Source organism: Salvelinus fontinalis, chromosome 9 (assembly GCF_029448725.1).
Source record: "Salvelinus fontinalis isolate EN_2023a chromosome 9, ASM2944872v1, whole genome shotgun sequence".
Lineage (NCBI taxonomy): Eukaryota > Metazoa > Chordata > Actinopteri > Salmoniformes > Salmonidae > Salvelinus > Salvelinus fontinalis.
The window spans coordinates 53,063,518-53,089,208 of NC_074673.1; the positions used below are offsets into that span (position 1 = coordinate 53,063,518).

The 25,691-nt window shown below is 41.6% G+C and overlaps 1 protein-coding gene across 4 annotated transcripts; it reads right to left on the minus strand.

The window, feature by feature from the left end:
• Positions 1-331: 331 nt before the first annotated feature.
• Positions 332-25,659, minus strand: cpeb1a (cytoplasmic polyadenylation element binding protein 1a). 4 transcript variants are annotated; one of them, XM_055934885.1, is made up of 12 exons: positions 25,278-25,659; positions 24,609-24,783; positions 23,067-23,273; positions 11,266-11,468; positions 4,168-4,453; positions 3,655-3,768; positions 3,423-3,542; positions 2,895-3,031; positions 2,409-2,607; positions 2,053-2,147; positions 1,844-1,924; positions 332-1,662 (listed from the first exon to the last, which is right to left on the minus strand). In XM_055934885.1, the coding sequence occupies exons 1-12, from the start codon at positions 25,290-25,292 to the stop codon at positions 1,552-1,554; spliced, it is 1,743 nt and encodes a 580-aa protein (XP_055790860.1). In that variant the 5' UTR covers positions 25,293-25,659; the 3' UTR covers positions 332-1,551. The 4 variants fall into 4 exon arrangements, with proteins under 4 accessions (XP_055790860.1, XP_055790859.1, XP_055790861.1 ...); XM_055934884.1 differs by having other exon boundaries at positions 3,408-3,542; XM_055934886.1 differs by having other exon boundaries at positions 3,408-3,512; positions 25,278-25,658.
• Between the last annotated feature and the right edge of the window lie 32 nt (positions 25,660-25,691).

Here is a 25,691-nt window from a genome sequence, read left to right on the forward strand (position 1 = left end):
GAAAAGCATTCCAGTTGAAGCTGGTTGAGAGAATGCCAAGCGTGTGCAAAGCGTGGCTACTTTGAAGAATCTAAAATATATTTTGATTTGTTTACTACATGATTCCGTATGTGTTATTTCATAGCTTTGATGTCTTCACTATTATTCTACAATGTATAAAATAGCACAAATAAAGAAAAATCCTTGAATGAGTAGGCGTATCCAAACTTTTGATTGGTACTGTATATAAACACACACTAAGATCATGTGTACATTTGTGAATTTACTCTCATATTCCCTTGAAGCCAACACTCAATGCGGGTTTTTTAGCAAATAAACAAGGAACCAATGATAATGCTTCAACACCTTTATTGTGCAATCAGAACACCATCCACACCTGTAGGCAACTTTAGCAATATTAGCAAACCAATGAGGTAGACTTTCAAACCCTAAAAAGCAGCACAAGAAACTTGATAAAATAGAGGGATGACAATAGGTCTTTGGAACAGAGCCTCCGATGACAACAAAAGGGGTGGGAGAAGGGTATGGGGAGGTAAGCCATGTTTGGTCGCATCATACTAGCAAAGTTAGTTCTACATTCAACAGGAACCAAGCGGCTAAGAAAAACACTTCCAATGACATCTGTCCTGCTGAAAAGAAGATAACAGGTGATTAAAAAAACAAGTCAAACCTTCTCAAGTACAAATTAAAAAGTACAACACTAAGTTGATTAAAACTATGTACAGTCGAGATCAAGGTTTGTTCCAGTGTTATTTCCATATTATCTGATCATTAGTTGAAAGCCTGTTGGTTTGACTGGTCAGCATCTGGCAATGGATGGCTAAAAACGCTGGAGCACCGACACAGCTAGGCAGAGCAAAGGCTTCAACCACTTCATATTTCTAAAAAATTAAATGTACAAACCGACAGCCCCAGGCAATTACTTTGAAGGGGCAAAAACAAAAAATCGTCCCCAAAAAATTAAAAAGCAGTCAAGTAAATATTATATTAAGTTACCATGTTAGGACTTAAAACCATGAGTAAAAATGTGTAAAATACCTGCGTAAAAATATTAAGGTACGCTACTGGACAACTGATTCCCAAACTCCTCACCCCCCCCCCCCCCCCAACAAAAACATCTACCTCTGAGGAATTTTAGTAGGTGTGGTGGGATGGTCAAAATCACAAAAAAACAAAAGGCATAGTCTGGCATCTGCAATGAAGGACAATGGGACCTGAAATATATAAAGTGAAGGATCAACAACAAAATAAACTCAAAATCTAGGGATAGGAACATCTATGGATGCCTTTTAATGTCCTGCCCTGAATTGTAATAGTAGTTGTCTCAATGACTCCAACACTTTACTGTGCATAAGTGCCATTAGTGAAAACAAGTAAACGGCAAAAAGAGATCGCAGTGCAGTAGTGAATATTCCTAGTGGTTCTTCCCCTGGGCCCTGTTGAGGGGGACAACAAGCTCTGGGGCTCCTGTGGTTAACCTATCCCTCATCCTGGCTCCAGCTCCTGTGGGGGATCTCTGGAGCCCCCTGGAGTGTTGCCATGGCAGGCAGCTTAGCTGCAGTCCAAGCGCTTCTGGTTCCTCATGAGAGGCCTGTGGCTGCGGAGCACGTCCATGGAGTGCTGCCAGTGCCAGCAAGAGCGGCAGAAGTACTTGTAGCAGGCCTGTAGAGAAAACAAGTCACTCAGTCAGTCACCATTTCAGACTGGAGCACTCGCATTTATTTCACTAATAACAAGACCTGAAATGCAGCATCTCTAAACTGTTTAGTATTAAGTAATAACCCATCAATAAAATTAGTGCTGGACATTATCCTCTACCCTCCATTGTATGGTGTGTTCTCACCAGGTCTCTGCAGAAGAAGGGCCCTGGTTGTCGGTTACACACTTGGCACGTGGAGTCCTCCAAGTAGGGGTCGATCTGAACCTGAGTAGACAAATAAATCAATGCATTGATCCAGCCCTGTAAAGAGGTTGAGTACTGGTTAAGGCTAGAGAGCTTAGGTTGCCTCAATCCATCTTTCAATGGAGATGCCCAATGGAAGCTCTCCTTACCTTTTTGGTGAACTTTGGAGTCTTGATCTCCACAAAGGCGGCGCTCACAGCCTTCAGGTAGCTCCTCTGGTTGTTGAAGGTCACACGTCCCGACCCTGCCGTTAAGGACACATGCTTAAACATCCCCTTCGTCAAAGTCACAACTACCTCAGTCAGACTGTCAGCTGTTAACAGATTCATTTCCCCTTGTATTATAAAGGCACTATTCCCTTTTTAAATATCATGCTACTTGTTATCCCTGAGAAAAAACAGCTCACGTGGTCCAGTAGACAATGATGGAGCTTGGGAGGGTAAAGAGTAGTGTCAGGAGACAAGGCTAACCAATCCCAGAGTGCGTTGGTCCACACTACACCTACCTATAGGGTACTTGTGTTTGTCAGTGTCGATGCCAGAGTACATGACCCCTCCGAAGAGGTTGTTCATGATGAAGGCCAGGGCCTCTGCGTTGAGCATGCCATGCAGCGCTCCTACAAACACAGTCTTACTGGGGACCAGCCGCTGGGACGGGCAGCGCACAAAGTTACTGTCAACCAGCACCCAAGGGATTACCTGCACCTGAGGACATGCGGGGAAGGGGAAGATTTAAAAAATGTAATACAGAGGGTTTCAATTTGAATACTGCAACCAATTATGAAGGCTCCATCCAAAGTCAGTCACACATGGAAATGAGTCTAGCCCTGATGGGGCCAAAGACTGAATTAGTGAGAGCAATATAGCAGAAGGGCCAACCTCATTGCCTTCACCCATCCAATTCCTACAGGTCAGACAGCAGGTAGGCTAGGTGCTACAAGAACGTCCCATGGACAGAAATGGAACCAGGCGTTTGAAAGGGCACTACTCACGTCCTTGCAGCGCATCCTTCGGCTAGACATCTTGTAGTAATACTCCCTATAGTCATCCTTGTGGAGCAGGTCCTGGGTGCAAGCCTGCAGCAGCCCATGGACAGACCGCTCACTCTCAAACACCAGATACACATAGCCTGCAGAGACCAGTGTCAGTTCAAAAACACACGCACGGAGTATATCATTCCCTGCCTGACGTAGGCTAGACATACCACAGCGTGTCAGTGTTATTCTACATTCTTCAATATCTATATCCCTGTAGCATTGTATCCCTGTTGTATATCCTTACCGCCTACACGCAAAAAAAGGCACATAACATTTGCACATTTCCCTGAAATACAATTCAGGTTGACTATGGATTTTAGGTTATTTTATTCGACCGAAGAATAAACAAAAATAGAAGGCACCACTTACTGTTAAACACCAGAAGTGAATACATGCCAATGTACGTGTCCACCTCTGTGCTCTGGGAGAACAATGAGTAAAATAAAATTCCTACCACATCAGCATTACCTTTACGCATATTACCTTTGGGTGGGCAGCGTGGGTGCCTCCCATCCTTACCCGGCCACTCCACACTCAGAGGTCCGTACATGCTGAACGTGCCGACCAGGCTGGCTGTGGAGGGAGGGGAGAGAAGAAGTTTGTCTGCTAAATTACTGTGACTTATTCATCAAACCTGGGTTATGTTCAGTAGCGCACAACGTTTTGAAACAGAAACAAAATTAGCATTCTTATTGGGTTATTTGGCTCTTCTCACCTTCAGTCACATCCCATGGCACACCGCCCAGGAACACTTTACATGAGTACACTTGGTTCTTGTAGTTCCTGGGAGGCAGCTGGCCACTCCATGTGAAGGTGGCATCGTTCACAGCTGGAAGAAAAATAAGAAAGATGATAGCACAGAACTGTAGCATGTAGAAGAATATAGTGTAAAATGCAACTAAATTACTAGACTCCTGAAATTGTCAATCATTTACATAATTGGGCAATCAAGTTGAGTGAGAGGGAACCAGCAAGAACGTGGCCGTGGAGAACTGGGGTGTATTCATTACTTCTTGCAACAAAAACATTTACTGTTTAAGAACCAAAACGGAAGCAAACAGAGCAAACGGAAAGAGGGGCCTACATGAATCTGTCCAATAGACATTGGAAAATGTTTTCCGTTTGGAGTAAACAGTGTTGCAAAACATTTTGTAAAACACAAATCATTTTGCAATCGAATCAAACTAACGAATACACCCAATGTTGTTTCCTGTGGTAGCTACAGTACCTGCAGCCTGTCTGTGCAGGCGAGCCTCCCTCTCGATGTTGAAGGGCTTTTGGGGATCCTCCAGCAAGTCCCAGCTGGGCCACACTGAGGCCTGGGGAAAGCGCTTGGCCAGGGGCACCCCACAGCGGCCCTGGCCCGGTAGGGTGGGGGGCTCAGGGCTGAGAGCAGAGTTGTCGTCGTGGAGGTCCAGGCGAGAACAGCTAACGGCTGTGCCTAGAATGTGGGGGTCCCTCTGTTGTACCCCCGGCATCATGAAGGGCAGGGGCGGAGAGATCCGCAGAGAAGACTGCAGAGAGGGAACACACACACTTAACTACAGCCAGAACTGTGCACAGAACTCTAGTGTCAGTTCCAAATCAATACCTACCAGTGTTGTGTAAGAGACCGATTCAAGATCAAGACCGGGAGGGGGACAAGGGATCCGAGAGAGTCAAGACCAGAAAAATGCCAGTCCAATTCAAGACCATTGTAATTTTGTAAAACCACCACCATAAGAGTTCAAAATATCCAGTATTTCTGTGTTCATATTTCAGAACATTTGGATTCTTTGGACATTCAGAATAGTGAAAAAATACATGTGGAGGGAAAAATAGAGCCACGTTACAAATTATTACTAGCCCAAACACCGTGGGGAATAATGGGCCTGCTAACGATTTATAAAATAATGTAATTCTTTTTAAATATTTCCGATTTATTCTCTTTAGTTTTTGTTGGAAAGGAAAGGGTTAACGCGGAAGAGAAAATATATATAAATCCTGATTGTTTCTTTGCTGGTCTCTAGCTAGCCAAGTCAGCTATTGGCTAGGCCATCTAAAGCAAGATAAAGGCATCTGCCACTCAACTGTAGTAGGGCAACATTTTGTGGAGTGACAGTGGAATCAACCAATAACTATTTTTTATTAACTAGTCAAGTCAGTTAAGAACAAATTCTTAATTACAATGACGGCCTACCCCGGACGACGCTGGGCCAATTGTGCACTGCCCTATGGGACCCCCAATCGCGGCCGGATGTGATACAGCCTGGATTCGAACCAAGGACTGTAGTGGCGCCTCTTGCACTGAGATGCAGTGCTACACCGCTGCGCCACTCGGGGAGCTTAATAGGTGGGACCGTTTTTATAAAAACGTATGGAAACTTCTGCCTTCTTGAAGGCCAACACGTCACCGCGCAATAGCGAGCAGTAGTTTTCCCCATCTCGCTAGCTAGCTTTTGTCGTCGGCTAGTTTGCAGTGGCTGCAGCAGGTGTTATCAAAGAGGATGTTGTTGCTAATTTGTTCATTTGCTAGTTAAGTTTCAAATGATCATCATCAGGTAAATGGAACTGTTTATTGCAGAGCGCTTGCTGTTTGCCATCGCTGAAAATAACGTGTGAGAAACATTGCTGCATTTAAAGTTTTAGTGACAGCATTTTAGCGTCATGAAATCTTATTAAAATCTGTTCATATACACCCCCAGGAAGTATGACACTTAAACATTTTCTGACAAGCGACCACTTAGAGGTGGCCATTTTCACGTTTACATTAATTTTTAGAATGTGTATACTATGGCATGTGAAAATTCTATAGCAATATAGTGTGTGAAAGTGGCTGTGCATTTGGACAATTAATAGACACTGCAGTAAATAAAACATGTCTTGTCCAGGACCGGAGTCTACACAGACCTGACAACAGCGCAAATTTAGATAATTCGAACGCATTCGCTAAAAGCCACAAAATACACCTGCATGGATATCTGTAAACACCACACGAGTCCTCTAACATTTGGGAACTTTACAGTCCTATTGATCAAACAACCATGAAAGGTAGAATCTCTCCCTCAGTTATGCACATCAACTAATGCTAGCCAGAGCAAGATGAGCTCAAATTTAACAACGGAACATTAGATAAACCCTCTCAAAACTTTGCAGCTAGTTGGCCGTCAAAATTGCACTGATAAACGATGGGGAATTGTAGCCTCCTCATCCTTCTGCAGCTTGCCTGCCAATGCATGCTTATCCCAACCTAGCACCCAAGCTAACTGGCTAAAGTTGGCTAGCTAGCTACTTCCAGACAAATGAGAGAACACCTCACTGACCATTTTACACACCTTAGCAGAGCTGGTTACATGTTATCTAGAGCATTCTTGACCATCACACTCCCCATCCAACCTGACAGAACTTGAGAGGATCTCCAGAGAAGAATGGGAGAAACTCCCCAAATACAAGTGTGCCAAGCTTGTAGCATCATATCCAAGAAGACTTGAGGCTTTAATCGCTGCCAAAGATGCTTCAATAAAGTATGGAGTAAAGGGTCTGAATACTTAAATCCAGGTGATTCAAGTTTATTTTTAATACATTTGCAAAAATGTAAAAAGGTATATTGTGTGTAGATTGATGAGAAAAGCAAAACAATTTTATCCATTTTAGAAAAAGGCTGCAACATTAAACGTTGAAAAAGTCAAGGGGTCTGAATACTTTCCGAATGCACTGTATATTGAAACGTCTTTCCTTCCCTACCGATGTCATTCTTCTGTGAGCTGCTCCTTGCCAAAACAAGTTGAAAGCTGCACAATCTTGCTGCCTGCAGATGATATTCCACTGAAACTAGGCTGTGTGTGCGGCGCGCATGTAAATATACACTGCTCAAAAAAATAAAGGGAACACTTAAACAACACAATTTAACTCCAAGTCAATCACACTTCTGTGAAATCAAACTGTCCACTTAGGAAGCAACACTGATTGACAATAAATTTCACATGCTGTTGTGCAAATTGAATAGACAAAAGGTGGAAATTATAGGCAATTAGCAAGACACCCCCAATAAAGGAGTGATTCTGCAGGTGGTGACCACAGACCACTTCTCAGTTCCTATGCTTCCTGGCTGATGTTTTGGTCACTTTTGAATGCTGGCGTTGCTCTCACTCTAGTGGTAGCATGAGACGGAGTCTACAACCCACACAAGTGGCTCAGGTAGTGCAGCTCATCCAGGATGGCACATCAATGCGAGCTGTGGCAAGAAGGTTTGCTGTGTCTGTCAGCGTAGTGTCCAGAGCATGAAGGCGCTACCAGGAGACAGGCCAGTACATCAGGAGACGTGGAGGAGGCCAACAACCCAGCAGCAGGACCACTACCTCCGCCTTTGAGCAGGAGGAGCACTGCCAGAGCCCTGCAAAATGACCTCCAGCAGGCCACAAATGTGCATAGGTAGCGGTCCTGCTGCTGGGTTGTTGCCCTCCTACGGCCTCCTCCACGTCTCCTGATGTACTGGCCTGTCTCCTGGTAGCGCCTCCATGCTCTGGACACTACGCTGACAGACACAGCAAACCTTCTTGCCACAGCTCGCATTGATGTGCCATCCTGGATGAGCTGCACTACCTGAGCCACTTGTGTGGGTTGTAGACTCCGTCTCATGCTACCACTAGAGTGAGAGCAACGCCAGCATTCAAAAGTGACCAAAACATCAGCCAGGAAGCATAGGAACTGAGAAGTGGTCTGTGGTCACCACCTGCAGAATCACTCCTTTATTGGGGGTGTCTTGCTAATTGCCTATAATTTCCACCTTTTGTCTATTCAATTTGCACAACAGCATGTGAAATTTATTGTCAATCAGTGTTGCTTCCTAAGTGGACAGTTTGATTTCACAGAAGTGTGATTGACTTGGAGTTACATTGTGTTGTTTAAGTGTTCCCTTTATTTTTTTGAGCAGTGTATTTCATGCGCTTTGCGATTATGTAGGCTACTTTGAGCATGATTTCTCTATTGTACTACATAATTGATCGTATACCTCCACTACACTACCTTGATACATATCAGTAGGGATTAAGTAGTGAGTATACACAATGCCCACTGAAAAAAAAGATGGGTATAATGTTTATACCTGCGTATACCCTCCTCTACACCACTGGCACTTTGTGAGTGCGCTGGTATTACGTTTGCTGTCCTTTCAGAATCGCAATGTTTTCAAGAAAGGAGTCTATACATCCATCCTGGTATGGCAACAGCTTGGCCTCCGACCGCAAGGCACTACAGAGGATAGTGCGCACAGCCCAGTACATCCCTGGGGCCACGCTTCCTGACATCCAGGATCTATATACTAGGCGGTGTCAGGGGAAGGCCCCAAAACATTGTCAAAGACTATAGTCACCCAAGTCATAGATTGTTCTCTCTGCTACCGGAGCTCCAAGTCTAGGACCAAAAGGCTCCTTAACAGCTTCTACCCCCAAGCCATAAGACTGCTGAACAATTAAATCAGATGGCCACCCAGACTATTTACATTGACCCCCCCCCCTTTTTTGTTTTTACACTGCTGCTATCACTTATCTATGCGGTCACTTTACCCCTACCTACATGTACAAAATAACTTGACTTACTGTACCCCTGCACCGGTACACCCTGTATATAGCCAAGTTATTTTTATTGTGTTACTTTTTAATTTGACTATTTTTACTTCAGTTTATTTAGTAAATATTTTCTTAACTCTTTCTTGAACTGCATTGTTGGTTAACCTGATGAGGACAGAGGGCGCTGTTTTCACTTTGGGGGAAAAACGTGCTCAATTTAAACGGCCTCGTACTCAATTCTTGCTCGTACAATATGCATATTATTATTACTATTGGATAGAAAACACTCTAGTTTCTAAAACCGTTTGAATTTTGTCTGTGAGTAAAACAGAACTCATTTGGCAGCACACTTTCTGACCAGGAAGTGGAAAGTCTGAAAATGATGCTCCGTTCAAGGGCCTGCCTATAAATGGGCATGATACGTATGAGTATATATGCATGTCATACACCTTCCCCTAGATGTCAAGAGGAAGTGAGAGAAGAAATGAAGTGTTTATCTTGGTCTGAGGTGGAATTTATCCTCTTGGCACGACGAGTCACCCATTTTTTGTTTTCAGGAAGGCGCGAAGTTGGACCTGGATTTGCCTTCTGAATAGCTGTCGTTATAGGCGACTACCATCTCCGGCTTTCATTTTATTTGATACATGTGACAATCATCGTAAAGTATGTTTTTTCAATACAGTTTTATTCGATTTTTTAAATTTATTCGGGACGTTAGGCGTGTTGCGTTGTGTGCCTTTGTTCAGAAAGGAGAGCTTCGCGCCACTTGGCTAGTGCGCTTGCTAATTCAAGAGGGAAAATGGACGTTCTAAATCCAAACAACGATTGTTCTTGACAAAGGACCCCTTGTCCAACATTCTGATGGAAGATCACCAAAAGTAGGACCCATTTTGTGATGCTATTTCATATATCTGTCGAACTGTGTACTAGTAGTTTTGCGCCCAGGTTTTGGCCACTCTCTCGCTATAACATAAGCCTTATGTCGTAATGAAGATATTTTTAGAATTCTAACACTGCGATTGCATTAAGAACTAGTGTATCTATCATTTCCTGTACAACATGTATTTTTTTGTAATATTTAGCGATTAGCTATTTGGTCAGAATAGGTGAGAGTCTAATAGAAATATCTGCACATTCTGGGAAAAAGAAGCTACGTTAGCATAATGGATAACCACTGATTTCAGCTCTAAATATGCACATTTTCGAACAAAACATAAGTGTATGTATAACCTGATGTTATAGGACTGTCATCTGAGGAAGGTTTATGAAGGTTAGTGAAAATTAATATCTTTTGCTGGTTTATTCGCTAACGCTAACGTGCCTATTGCTATCGCTAAAGTGCCTTGATGAATGAATGCGGTTGTGTGGTAGGCTATTGTAGTAAGCTAATATAATGCTATATTGTGTTTTCGCTGTAAAACACTTAAAATCAGAAATATTGGCTGGATTCACAAGATGCTTGTCTTTCATTTGCTGTACACAATGCATTTTTCAGAAATGTTTTATGATGAGTATTTAGGTATTCCACGTTGGTCTCTATAATTACTCTGGCTGCGTCGGTGCTATTTTTGACGGTAGCTGTGATGGTAGCTGCAATGTAAAACTGATTTATACCTCAAATATGTACTTTTTTCGAACAAAACATAGATTTATTGTATAACATGTTATAAGACTGTCATCTGATGAAGTTGGTTCTTGGTTAGTTAGGTTGGCTTTGTGCATGATACCTGTGCTGTGAAAAATGTCTGTCCTTTATTGTATTTGGTGGTGAGCTAACATAAATATACGTGCTGTTTTCGCTGTAAAACATTTTAAAAATCGGACATGTTGGCTGGATTCACAAGATGTGTACCTTTCATTTGCTGTATTGGACTTGTTAATGTGTGAAAGCTAAATATTTCTAAAAAATATATTTTGAATTTCGCGCGGTGCCTTTTCAGTGGAATTTGGGAGGAGTTCCGCTGGCGGAACGCTGGAGCGGTAAAGGTTAAGGGCTTGTAAGTAAGCATGTCACAATACCTGATGTATTCTGAGCATGTGAAAAGTCAAATTTGATATACATTTTGGCTGACAAAGCAGTTATGCGCTGACAGAATGGAAGCAGATCATTTGGTTTTTTTGTGTGCTTTTAAAAAAAAACTCCGCTGGTCTAGGCTGTCTGAGACGGAGTCAAGACCGAATACATATGTATCCGACAAGACCGAGCCAATGTGTGATCTCGAGACTGGTTTTTAGTACTACAACACTGATACCTACCCAACCTTTACTCTGACATACATTTTTCACAATTAGTTTGTTGTTGATGGATCCAGACAGTTTAAGTGCATACCAGGAATATTTCCAGCTGCCTCAGGCTAGCCATAACTGATTATAGTGGAATCAAATGGGGCAAACCGCTATTTCACTATAAAAAGCACAAAATGGCCTACATCATCTTGAATATAGCTGAGGAGTGATCAGATTAAACAGGGCCCCTTAACTTACTGTTGAGTTTGAATAGTAGACATCAGCAGTGCTCCTCGTCATTCACTAACAGACCTTAGCTCAATTAGTAGCCTTTAAACTGCAACATTGTATCTCCACCCCATGCCAAAATGTGTTGAATTGCAGGAAATTAGCTTTTGATTTGGTTGGTGGGGTGTCGCAAAAGGTCCCAAGGTGGTGGGGCCCCCAACCTAAACTTGCTTAGAACCCCTAAAAGGCTAGGGCCGGGCCTGAATCTGGGCCTATGAAACTGCGCCATAAAGATGTCTATTCTAGGGTCTTCAATCAAAACTCACCAGCAGCTCAGAGAGGTGGTCCGATCCGGAGCTAAAACCACTGGTTTCAGAGTCGGCCGGGCTGTTGCAGCGCGAGTCCAGGAAGGCGCGCCCCTCCACGCGGGGATTCCCACCATGACTCAGCCCAGGGAACATCGCCAGCAGATCTGTGGTGCCCAGAGGTTCCAGAGGCTGGCCCAGTGGGCTACCCAGCATGCCTAGCACTATAAATACAAAGAATACTCATGTGCTCATCATACTGCAACTTGAGTGGGACGTCACTGAAGGAAACCTCAACAAATTCACAGAGCCAGTGAAGACAGCATTTTGTTTCCTCTAGGTCAGCGTTTCTTAATTCTGGTCCTTGTGCAAAGAGGTACACATTTTAGCCCCAGCACTACAAAGCGGATTCAAATAATTAACTCAAGCTTTGAATCAGGTGTGTAGTGCTAAGGCAAATGGCAAACAAAAATGTGCACCCCTTTGGATTCCTGCAACCAAGATTAAGAAATGCTGCTCTGGGTGATTTCAAGTTATAAACCTTGGAACACATTAAAGTGAAGTACACAACCTTAATGTATGGGTTTTAATGGTAAAAGGATAAAGCAGAGGAGTATTCAGATGAACAGCCCTGGGCACAGTTTCCCAAAAGCGTCAACGCTAAGTTCATCGTTAGAACTTGCATAAGAGCGTCATTAAATCGGAGCGGTTTCCCCAAAACATTGTTAACGTTGCAATTGAAAAACGCTCGTAATCTAACACCTGCCTAAGACCACTCATAGAAGACCTAAGTATGTCATTAGATACTTTTTGCCCTTCCGTCACTTTATACACAGATCTCCATTTAACAGAATCACACGCTTTATCCATATCTCTGTGACCGTGATAACTTCAGAACAAAGTTGATAAGTTGCCAATGTCTTTGCAATTGATACAAACGCGCAACGTATAAAACAATGCTTCAAATGAAAACAAATCATATTTAAATACATTTCATGTTCAAGCAATTTAGTTATTTTGCTACTGTCCAATTTGTCTCGATACATTTCATGTGTAGCCTAACAGTGTGACAAATCTGTAATTTAGTGTATTTTCATTTTGTAAGCATTAGATTAAGCCGCCTCAATATTTGCAGGCATAGGTGGTAATATTCCTAGGAGCTGATCAATCAACATTATAATTTCACAATACTGACAAGGTAAGATTTGATTGGAGAAAGTACAGCGCTCCCCTTTTGATCCTATAGTATCAACATGCTCCAACGACACACTTAGCATCTCTGCATGGTGTTTTGGGAAACTCATGTTACATCTTCGGCCGTTGTAGAAAAGATGCATTGTTAAAACCCTCCTAAGCCCCATCGCTATTAGGAAACTGGGCCCTCGGCATTCAAATGTAATTACATTCAGTGGCCTCACTGCCCTGGACGAGGGTGCCACTGCCAGGCCAAACAAAACCGTGTCAGCAGCGAGTGTGCCATGCCAGAGAAAACTGATTAGTCATAGCAAAGAATTAAGAGACGTGACGAGGCAGAACCAGGGCTGGCCCCTTCTGGAAGAGTGTTTACCCTTGTGCACAGAAATAGGTCTGATGAATCATCCTTGGAAGTAGGAGCTCATTGCTGCCACTTGCATCAGAGGCCATCCTAATTCAGAGAGCACATTATAGCTTAAAAATCAAACCAGCACACCCCAAAAGGGGATTAGGGGGTTCTATTAGAACATTTGAAAGAATTAATCACAGCAAGGTTTATCACAGCAAAGGGTTCTATTAGGGCTGTGGTGGTCACTAAATTTTGTCAGCCAGTAACTGTCAAGCAAATAACTGTCGATCTCACGCGAAATGTGTTTCGCATCTCCCGGCTTCCACACAAGCCACTGATGCAGATCTTTGGAACATCTACATTTTTAAAAGTCTATAAGTCCATGTAATATAGGCTACACCTTCACAATAAATACATTATTTTTGACAGTGTGCGAGCAAAATTGAAAGATTGTTATAATACTTTATTGCATCAAATGGTTGCTTTATGCAACAGAATAGAGAGTTCCTATTGTGTCTGTGTGAACTGAAAGTGGGCCTCGGCCTCTGGTAGATAACACTGACAGGAGATTTACAATGTCTTTGGGGATACTGCATTCCAGAGTATGAGTTAATGTTTCTGTTCTAGATGGTACCAGAGAGACATGGCTCCAGTATGGAGTTGGGGGGCGAGACACTGGTCTCTACACAATGAAAACTTTACAGCAGATACTGTCTGCTGTGAATTATAAGTATCTTTCATATAAACCTTAACCTCGTGACCCCTATTGTGTTTTATGTAGACTGGGAGATGGACTTTGCTATAAAATGCTGTGGCTCAAACCAGCTTGTTGAATTGGCAGTGATCACCTCCAGGGGTGGTTACCGACCAGCTCCATTACTGCAGTAATTAAATAACGTTTGATTTTTAGATTTCTTCAAAACAACCTCTCCTTTTGATTACAATATTTACACCACAACAGGCCTAAAGAAACATGATATGAAGAAAATGTAGTCTATTTCAGAAGAACAGAAAAGCATACTTTTTAAAAGTTATCCTTATGTTAGGTACTGATCTGGCTATGCCATATGGCTGTGGGCTACACTAGTTCATTTAGCAGACAAGATTTGCTTATAATTCTGTGGCATTATTTTATAGTATGGAGATCAAATTTAATAGAAATAATATTTCCTCCAAACAATTTGAGGTAGTGCGCACATGCAGCTATGTTGAGAGGTTATTAACAAAGAAATAGGTACTCCTATATACTTAATTTAGAGTTAAGTAACTTTAGTTGTGATACAAATGGTGGGCTACATGTTTAGATTTTTAATACATTGTAAGGCTGCATGATGCAACTAATGATGATTTGAAAAAAGTTGCTTGAAAGGCATGAGCTCTACTTTGTTTTTTTATGCAGGCTGTAGACACTTCGTCGTCTCTCATTCACAATTTGAGAAGCACTTGATAATGCCTTGAATTTCCCAGCGGCATCCCCTTTGTGTGGCCATAATGTAACCTAAAAAAATCCATTCCTTTTGCATCCCTTCTCCCCGAGTGCTGCCTGCTCCGAAGCACCTCTCGCTCACGCGGCTGATCGGATCTTTCTCACAGGCTACAAGTGAAGACAGACACATCGGGACGCAACTGCTTGCGTCCTTATCCAACTCCGAGGTGCATATTGAAGATATTTGAAGAACTGTCCACACTTACTGTCAGCCAACAAGATGAGTAAACCTAACGAACAGCAAAGGCACTAGCCTATGTCAATCTACTCCCATAGTACAAAGTTGACCCATTCTATTCTGTGCCAGAAATAAATAATCCTACGTCTGGCACAGTTGTGGGATGCGATAGATCCAAAATTAATACAAGCACTAGCATCAAAAAAAATTTTTTTTACGTAACGAGGCTGACATGACTGATTTCTTCACATTATATGAGCAGCAATGCACACACGGCAGTAGGCTATAAGCACGAATGGTCCATTAGCTGGAAAACACCATTATGACCACAAATGCGATTATGCGTGTAATGCTTTTATTATAAAAGGGGAATTTTTATGGTGAAAATGATCTTCCACAAACTTGAAACTAACACGCTACGTGACCCAGTTAGGCTCTACACCTGTTTTAAAGCGGATTAATGTGGTTAATTTTAAGAAGTTATTCGGCCACTGTAGTTGTGATACAAACCTTACAGGCCTCTGGGCAAGGCTACATGTGTGCAACTGTGATTAGAAATTTGTTTAAAAAGGCATTGTTTGCCTTAAGCTGGGCATCATTCAAGTGCTAATATATAATTCACAAGTGATACAGTAGGCTAATATTGTCACCCATCAGACTAATCTTGATTTAACCTTTACATATACTAACATGTGTGGAATTCATTTTGATTTAGAATGGACCATTATCATGCACGGCCTCAAAATAGGGACAGGGGGGGAAAATGATGATGTTGGCTTCGTGACTGGTTGAGCACCGCCGGTACACACTACCAAGTGCGCCATTTTTCAGATGTTGCCCTACCGGGGATACACAGTAATAGCGTCACTGCCATTAGCTTCACGGCATACTATGGAACGCCGTTTGGGTCTTTGTGTGTCAAAAAAGACACGTCAAATAACACTATTTGACACGTTAACCTTTCAAGGACACACGTTCCGCTAGCGGCACACCCCCCCCACCCCCACTGAAAAGGCAGAGCTGCGAAATAAAATAATTTTTTTTTTTTTTTAAATATTTAACTTTCACACATTAAAGTCCAATACAGCTAATGAAAGACACAGATCTTGTGAATCCAGCCAACATGTCCGATTTTTTAAATGTTTTACAGGGAAGACACAATATGTAAAGATGTAAATCTATTAGCTAAAAATACATTAGCATAATCCACCATCTTTTATTTGTCCACCAACACCAGTAGCTATCACCAATTCGGCTAAACTAAGATATTTATAGCCCCTAACCAAGAAAAAAACTCAGATGACAGTCTGATAACATATTTATGGTATAGGATAGGTTTTGTTAGAAAAATGTGCATATTTCAGGTAGATGGCATAGTTTACAATTGCACCCACCGTCACAAATGGACTAGAATAATTACAATGAGCAACGTGTTTACCTAACTACTAATCATCAAACATTTCGTAAAAATACACAGCATACACTAATCGGAAGACACAGATCCTGTGAATACAGACAATATTTCAGATTTTCTAAGTGTCTTACAGCGAAAACACAATAAATCGTTATATTAGCATAGCACATGTGCAAACATTACCCCAGCATTGATTCTAGCCAAAGAGAGCGATAACGTAAACATCGCCAAAATATATTATTTTTTTCACTAACCTTCTCAGAATTCTTCAGATGACACCCCTGTAACATCACATTACAACATACATATACAGTTTGTTCGAAAATGTGCATATTTAGCCACCAAAATCATGGTTAGACAATGGGAAAAGTAGCCCAGCTGGTGAGAAAATGTTCGTGCGCCATATTAGACAGTGATCTACTCGTATACATAAATACTCATAAACGTGACTAAAAAATATAGGGTGGACAGCGATTGATAGACAATTTAATTCTTAATACAATCGCGGAATTACATTTTTTAAATTATCCTTACTTTTCAATACAGTTTGCGCCAAGCGAAGCTACGTCAAAAAAGATGGCGTCCTAAGCCACTAACATTTTTCGACAGAAACACGATTTATCATAATAAATTGTTCCTACTTTGAGCTGTTCTTCCATCAGTATCTTGGGCAAAGGATCCTTTCTTGGGTCTAATCGTCTTTTGGTGGAAAGCTGTCCTCTTGCCATGTGGAAATGCCAACTGCGTTCGACATGAACTGGAAGCGTGCCCAGAGATTCACAGCGTCTCAGAAATAAATGTCCCAAAATCGCACTAAACGGATATAAATTGCTATAAAACGCTTTAAATTAACTACCTTATGTTTTTAACTCCTATAACGAGTAGAAACATGACCAGAATAATATTACTCCCTACACTAATGCTTGGAACAAGTGCGGGTCGGTGGCCGCCGCGCGCATGACGCAGCAAGAAAAGAGTTCCTAGCTACAGGTTTTTTTTATTTATAGTGCCTGTGATTGCGCAATCGACCCCATTCAAATCGTCATCACGTAAAGGCATCCAGGGGAAGACGTAAGCAGTGTCCGTATACTCATAGGAATAACATTGGCCTTAAAACTGACTCCAGAACAGGGGCCAACATTTCTGAAATCTGACTCCATGTCAGGGAAATTGCTGTCGAATGAGTTCTGTTCCACTTAGAGACAAAATTTCAACTCCTATAGAAACTATAGACTGTTTTCTATCCAATAATAATAATAATAATATGCATATTGTACGATCAAGAATTTTGTAGGAAGCCGTTTCAAAAATTACACGATTACCATAAATAGTGACAACAGCACCCCCTAGCCTTAAGAAGTTATTAAAAAAGCTGTTAATTTACCACGTCAAATAACAGTTCTATTAAAGAATGTTGTGTGTTCTGAATTTGCACGTGCAAGCCAAGCGCCACCACTACTATCAGTAGCACTGTCAAACAAGCGAACACCGACCACGAACGATGTGCTTACAATACCGCGTTGGTAATAAAGAATAATTCGTTCGACTGCAACTTCTGGGGTAGCTAGCTAGCTTTAGCTTGCTACCTAGTTAGCACCAATACAACCAGCCTGAAGACCATGACCAGTAGAAACTGGAGTCATTTTCATTATTCTTAGCAATGATTTAGGAATCCCTGCGAGTAAGTATTAGCTAGGTAGCAACTTGTTCGCCTATTAAAAATAAATAACTAGCCAGCTACTTAACCCTGTTGCCCAAAGCCAACGTTATAAGCAGCCGGCTAGCTTCATCTGGCTAGTGAAGCTCGAGTGGACCGGGTTTTGTTGTGAAGCCAGCCACAATAAGGATTAGGCACAATAGTGGAATTTGCAGTTTGCCTTCAAAATAAAAAGTACCTCTTTGAAAGTGATGCAGAAGGTTACAAATTGGTGAAATCATACCATATTTAGACTAGATAATGTTAAACAAGGTTGGAATGTGAAGCAATGAAATGGGGTATCAGTCTACTCGGTGGTACCCAAAGAACACAACTGTTAAAGAGTTTACGCAAATATTAGCGTTGTGTCTCTTACCGCAGGACTGTGGAATCACCTACCCAGTCAGCCTATTGTGTGTATTGACATTCATATTGCACTGTACAGCTTTAACTAAGGCTTGGGGATCAATGAAATAAGGTATCAGTCTACTCAATGCCCAAGATATTTTTTTCCCCAACGTCCTCCTCAGAGTTCAGATTCCAAAATATCCACGCAGTATTGTTTTTCCTCAGGAATAGTGTTCAGTACACATAGGTTGACAATAGATGTGGCTCAATTCAGTTGTTGTTTCAGAGTCCCGCAATAAGAGCTACACTAAAGTTCTCTGGGTGTCACTGAGTAGACTGATACCCCATGTAATTGATCCACAATCCATAGGCTGTATAGTGAAATAAGTAAGCCCCCAATGCAATTCTAAAGTATAATACATCCAGTGTGATTTCAGATTAAATAATTTTAATTTGACACTTGTTGATTTTATGTAACATGCCAACCTCATTTAGCATGATCTATTCAATTATGGCATAATTCTACTATTTGTATTAATTTGCATCACTGTCAATGTCATATTTATATTTTGAAGGCTAACCTCAAAGTCCGTGGCTAATCCTTATTGTGGCGAGCTTTACATAGATGGGTCTGACCACCATTAATCAAATAAAATAACTGTCTTATACACTAGGGTTATTTTAGATGACACCTAGCTATGTAGTTAGCTAGCTAACTATAGCTACTGAAACATGTTGTTTTGCTATGTTTTAGGGGAAGAACATTGTTTGCATCCATAAACATTTTTAATTTATTTTTTTAATTTAAAATGACCAGCACTGTAGGTGTGCGAGACAACTTCACCAGCATCATAGCATACGTATCGATGAACCGTTGTGACATATGAAATACAAGTGAGTGTAACGAATATGTAATAACTCCGTAAAAAAATGTATGAACACGTTAAATTATTATGTGACATGGGGTCATATTCAGGTCCTGATTGGTCAACAAACTTATTTGATGTGCATCTTTGACACGCAAAGACCCAAACGGCATTCCATAGAAATCCTGGTTGAGAATGAAACGACTGAACAAATGAACAACAAAACAGCACAGCAAGTAAATGAAAGAAATAGGTTTTGATTATGTTTCACTGGTAATGGGGACTAGAGGTCGACCGATTATGATTTTTCAACGCCGATACCGATTATTGGAGGACCAAAAAAGCCGATACCAATTTAAAAAATGTATTTGTAATACTGAGAATTACAACAATACTGAATGAACACTTATTTTAACTTAATATAATACATCAATAAAAATATATTTAGCCTCAAATAAATATTGAAACATGTTCAATTTGTTTAAATAATGCAAAAACAAAGTGTTGGAGAAGAAAGTAAAAGTGCAATATGCGCCATGTAAAAAAGCTAACGTTTAAGTTCCTTGCTCAGAACATGAGAACATATGAAAGCTGGTGGTTCCTTTTAACAGGAGTCTTCAATATTCCCAGTTAAGAAGTTTTAGTTACAGGAATTATAGGACTATTTCTCTCTATACGATTTGTATTTCATATACCTTTGACTATTGGATGTTCTTATAGGCACTTTAGTATTGCCAGTGTAACAGTCTAGCTTCCGTCCCTCTCCTCGCCTCTACCTGGGCTCGAACCAGGAACACATCGACAACAGCCACCCTCGAAGCGCCGTTACCCATCGCTCCACAAAAGCCGCGGCCCTTGCAGTGTAAGGGGAACAACCACTCCAAGTCTCAGAGCGAGTGACGTTTGAAACGCTATTAGCGCGCACCCCGCTAACTAGCTAGCCATTTCACATCGGTTACACCAGCCTAATCTCGGGAGTTGATAGGCTTGAAGTCATAAACAGCTCAATGCATGAAGCACAGCGACGAGCTGCTGGCAAAACACACGAAAGTGCTGTTTGAATGAATGCTTACGAGCGTGCTGGTGCCTACCATCGCTCAGTCAGGCTGCTCTATCAAATCATAGACTTAATTATAACATAATAACACACAGAAATACGAGAAATACTTATGTCATTAACATGGTCGAATCCGGAAACTATCATCTCAAAAACAAGACGTTTATTCTTTCAGTGAAATACGGAACCGTTCCGTATTCTAAGTAAATATTCCTATTACATTGCACAACCTTCAATGTTATGTCATAATTACGTAAAATTCTGGTAAATTAGGCGGCCCAAACTGTTGCATCTACACTGACTCTGCGTGCAAAAAACGCAAGAGAAGTGGCACAATTTCACCTGGTTAATATTGCCTGCTAACCTGAATTTCTTTTAGCAAAATATGCAGGTTTAAAAATATATACTTTTGTGTATTGATTTTAAGGCATTGACATTTATGGTTAGGTACAGTCGTGCAACGATTGTGCTTTTTCCGCAAATGCGCTTTTGTTAAATCATCCCCCGTTTGGCGAAGTTGGCTGTCTTTGTTAGGAAGAAATAGTCTTCAGAGTTCGCAACGAGCCAGGTTAGCAGGCAATAACTAAATATGCAGGTTTAAAAATATATACTTGTGTATTAATTTTAAGAAAGTCATTGATGTTTATGGTTAGGTACACAGTGGAGCAAGACAGTCCTTTTTCACGAATACGCACCGCATCGATTATATGCAACGCACAACACGCTAGATAAACTAGTAATATCATCAACCATGTGTAGTTAACAAGTGATTATGATTGACAGATTTTTATAAGATAAGTTTAATGCTAGCAACTTACCTTGGCTTCTTACTGCATTCGCGTAACAGGCAGTCTCCTCGTGGAGTATAATGTAAGGCAGGTGGTTAGAGTGTTGGACTAATTAACCGTAAGGTTGCAAGATTGAATCCCCGAGCTGACAAGGTAAAAAACTGTCTTTCTGCCCATGAACAAGGCAGTTAATCCACCGTTCCTAGGCCGTCATTGAAAATAAGAATGTGTTCTTAACTGACTTACCTGGATGTCATAAGGTGAATGCACCAATTTGTAAGTCGCTCTGGATAAGAGCGTCTGCTAAATGACTTAAATGTAAATGTTAAATGTACCTAGTTAAATAAAGGATAAATAAAAGGTTTAAAAATAATACAATTTAAAAAAAAATATATATATATATAAAAAGGCCAAATCTATGTAAAAAAAATACAGATTTCCGATTGTTATGAAAACTTGAAATCGTCCCTAATTAAAATCGTCCATTCCGATGAATCGGTCGACCTCTAATGGGGACATACGTAAATGCCAACAAAATAACCTTTTGGTCAGTGTGGTGTGTGTGTAACCTTAAACTAGGAAAATCAGTTAAGAACAAATGTATTTACAATGAAAGCCTACCCCGGACGACCCTGGACCAACTTTGCGCCGCCCTATGGGACTCCCAATCACGGCTAGATTTGATATAGCCTGGATTCGAACCAGGGACTGTAGTGACGCCTCTTGCACTGATATGCAGTGCCTTAGACCGTGGGTCGTGGATGGGTATTCCAGCATGACAATGACCCAAAACACACGGCCAAGGCAACAAAAGAGTGGCTCAAGAAGAAGCACATTAAGGTCCTGGAGTGGCCTAGCCAGTCTCCAGACCTTATTCCCATAGAAAATTTATGGAGGGAGCTGAAGGTTCGAGTTGCCAAACGTCAGCCTCGAAACCTTAATGACTTGGAAAAGATCTGAAAAGAGGAGTGGGACAAAATCCCTCCTGAGATGTGGGGAAACCTGGTGGCCAACTACAAGAAACGCCTGACCTCTGATTGCCAACAAGGGTTTTGCCACCAAGTACTAAGTCATATTTTGCAGAGGGGTCAAATATTAATTTCCCTCATTAAATTGCAAATCAATTTATAACATTTTTGACATGCATTTTTCTTGATTTTTTTGTTGTTATTCTGTCTCTCACTGTTCAAATAAACCTACCGTTAAAATTATAGACTGATCATTTCTTTGTCAGTGGGCAAACGTACAAAATCAGCAGGGGATTAAATACGTTTTCCCTCACTGTACATATATATATTTTTAAATCAGCCGTTTCCAGCTCCAATAGTAATTTACAACATTAACAATGTCTACACTATTTCTGATCAATTTGATGTTATTTTAATGATTATTATTTTATTTTTTTACGTGCTTTTCTTTCAAAAACAAGGACATTTCTAAGTGACCCCAAACTTTTGAACGGTAGTGTACATGCTCGTAGTTCGTCTATTTTATAATCCAATGATTGTACGTTGGCTAATAGGACCGATGGTAAAGGCAAACCCACTCGCCGTCGGATCCTTACAAGGCACCCAGACCTACATTCCCGATATCTCCCTATCTTTCTCCTGCGAATGACAGGGATGAGGGCCTTGCGGGTGTCTGGAGTAAATCCTTCGGGCCCGACGAGTTAAAGAAAAAATCTTCTTCCAGTACGAGGTGAGTAATCGCTGTCCTGATATCTAGAAGCTCTTTTCGGTCATAGGAGACAGTGGCAGAAACATTATGTGCAAAATAAGTTACAAATAACGCAAAACAAGACAATAGCACAATTGGTTAGGGGACTGTAAAATGGCAGCCATCTCCTCCGGCACCATTATCCTATCCTATAACTAATGTACTTCATATTAGGAAAGTTGAGAAATAAATAGAGTAGGCCTAGCCTATAGAAAGCTGATGGAATTGTCTTTTTAAGAGGCCATCACTTTGTTTTCTCACGCAATAGCATAGCCTATAGAAATGTTACACAACATGAGCTCATGGGCTCTCATGAAGTGTTTGATTAGATTTTTGATTACAATTGCATTGATGTCAGAGTGATTATAGGGACTATAGAGTGCTGAGTATCAGGAAGTTCACAAGTTTGGTAAGCTACTAATAATCATAATCATCATCAGCATAAGAGATTGAGAACCCTAATTACCGTGACCCAACGGTCACATGGAATTTTACGGTCTTCATGACCGTGATACGGCCCCCGCAACAGCCCTAAGTCATATTCCTTCCCGGTGATCCCAAAACCAGTTTCTAACGAAAAGCAAAAATCATGATTCTTCCATCTATCCAAAACAGACTACTCCCACCTCAACTACATTTCATAAAGGTTTTTTAATTTCTTAAAGAAACCCATTTTCCCCCCCTTATGAAGGTTTTGTAGGTATGTGTATAATATGGCACTGGTACTCACTGGAGGGCGAGTTGGTGTGCGACGGAGGCTCCATGGCAGCGGAGGGCTGCTCCCAGCAGGCTAGGCTGAGCGACTGCAGCCCCAGGCCCAGCTGAGTGAGGTCAGACAGGCCACCACTACGGAGCGTAGAGCCCTGGGCTCTGGAGGGGCAAGGAACCTTGCTGCCTATAGGGCTACCCATCGGAGCAAAATCACCATCTAGTAAGTCTGGAGAGAAGGAGAGAGAGATAGAGTGAGTATAAATGAGGCAGAGAAAGAGTACAAAGAGAGAGAACCAGACAAACCAAGTTGGGAGAAACTGAGTAAGGGAGGACGTGAATCAGACAAAATAACAGAGCAGGTATAAAGGGAGGGTATAGTGAGAAAACATTCACAGCAGGCAACACCAAGAGAAATGCAAAACCTCTGGAATATCAATTCTACATAGTCTAGTACCTAACTACCTCATCCACCACACCCCTACCATCATCTCAGCCTTACCTACTGTACCCGGGCAAGTGCCCAGAGGCTGCCATGCCTCTGTCGGCATCACCACCCAGCTAAGCATGTGACCTGGACTCGGCTGCCCTCACACACTTCTGACGCTGCCATTCGGTGGTGTGAGAGATGGGTTGAATAAAGCTCTCACTCAGCACATGGATCCAACCAGGCAGCACCCGTGGCTGGGTGGCTCAGGAAGCAATGTGCTCTACTCGGTATCTCTCGGTAGAACGTGTGTGAGGCTCAGCAGTGCTCCCCAGAATCTCTCGGCCGACTATGTATGTGTGCGTGCGCGTATGGCCGACTCTTGTAGCTCTCGCGAGTGTCCAACCGCCGCTGCGCACTGATCAGACAGGCTGAGAGCTGCTTTCTCTTGCCTGCCTGAGCATGTGTTCCAAAACACTGACTGGATTCACACAACAGCGATCTGAGGAGAACAGCAGTCTGAGAAGTTGGACCCCCTCCAGATCCCCTCCCCATACGCCTCAGTCTGGTCTGACTCAGCAAATTGAACCGGTAGGGAGGCAGACAGATTCAACACTACTATTCATTCAACACTACAAAAAAAGCCTAGAAGCTTATTCAGAAGAGTATAAATTTAATGCTCAGATAAAGATATATATTTTGAGATGCATAATTCTCAGCCTTGTAGAACAGGGCATTATGTCAGTTCAATACATTACAATTCTATCTGCAATGTTACAAATCTTGCATCTTGCTGAATAAGCCCTTTACCATTTGGCAAAACTAACAAGACGTCCCTGTAAGGAGATGGAAGTCAAGTTCTGCCTCGGTATTGGCAGGAACTAGTACCTGGATCGGTTACAAGAGCAGCATGAATCAGCTTCAATGCTTTCCCAATCTCATTGACAAAAAGGGAATCAGCTGACTGCCATTGTGGTCCCAAACTGCTATAGAATGAATTCTGCAGGAGTTATGAGAAACAATGCTGAGAACTCAGCATATTTATCAGAATAAAACTGAAAAGTGATGCCTCATAGCTGTTCAATTCTAGACTAGACCCAATTTTACAAAACATTTCTTGAATGGCTTTGGAATTACCTGACAGGTGATGGACACGCTCCCCCTTGTGGTTTGTGGGTGTAGTGCACACCCCAGTGAGGTCCAGAGAGTTGCCCAACATATTGTTAATTCGGCGGAAGATATCACCATTGCTGCATGTAGGCAGGGTTTGAGAGCCTGTATGCCAGTGGTCATGGAGCCTCAGGTCTTCTTTCTGTTTGCAGTATGAATGTAGAACATGCAGTGTACAACAGACAATACTGCACATACATCAAATTTAGGCTTATTCCCCAATAAAGTAGGTTTATTCCCCGTGTAGTCTAGATAGGAAACGTTAAAATAATAGGCCTAGTCTTTACAATTTGGCCTTGTTGGCTATTATTTCTCCGGTTGTCACTACGTTTGAGGTAAACTTATTATCAGTCAAGTGATGGCAAAAACACGATTAAATTTGCACTAGACATAAAAGGCAACCATAAATACATTTACATCGTTCAACAGTTAGAGCTGGACTGGTGATTATTTATGAATAGAAAATGTTAAATTGAAATAACATATTGAAAATGTCTATAGCTAACGTTAGCAGTTACACCGTGGACAAAAGCTAAAGATGCTAAAGGTTCATTTCACAAAGGACATAGTCGTAGAACGACTGCGAAATTTATTTTATAGACAGCGCTCGACTATTCACACAAAAAGTCTACTTACCAGAGAAAAGGCCATATTATTGTACAGGAAACCGCGGGGATGTGTCAAATATCTGTCTGTCTGCCTCGAAACACTATTTGAAGACTACTTTCAAGACTCAGGTGTCATGATTAGGAACATGTGCGTCAACTTCTGTTAACGGCATGCGGGGTAATTCATTTGAAATGGCTGAAGCGGCACCACTGAAGTAGATGCACAGACCTACAAATCAAATTTTAACAAATTAAAATGGGGTACATCATGTCGTAGTTTCAGTACTATAACTTCAGTATTTCATTGCCTCCAGTTAACCTCTGAAAACGGATTTTGAGACACCTATTGAACTATTTAAAGTTCAGCACGCGGAGCGAAATCACACTGTCTGCTCATGGGCCCTAGGGTCAATTGCTTCCAGACATGACGTCATATCATATC

Coding starts and splice junctions, on each gene's coding strand:
- cpeb1a (XM_055934884.1), bottom strand. Junction 4,454..11,265: donor ACCACCTCTCTGAGCTGCTG/GTGAGTTTTGAT, acceptor CCCTCTCTGCAG/TCTTCTCTGCGGATCTCTCC. Junction 2,148..2,408: donor CAAACACAAGTACCCTATAG/GTAGGTGTAGTG, acceptor CCTTAACGGCAG/GGTCGGGACGTGTGACCTTC.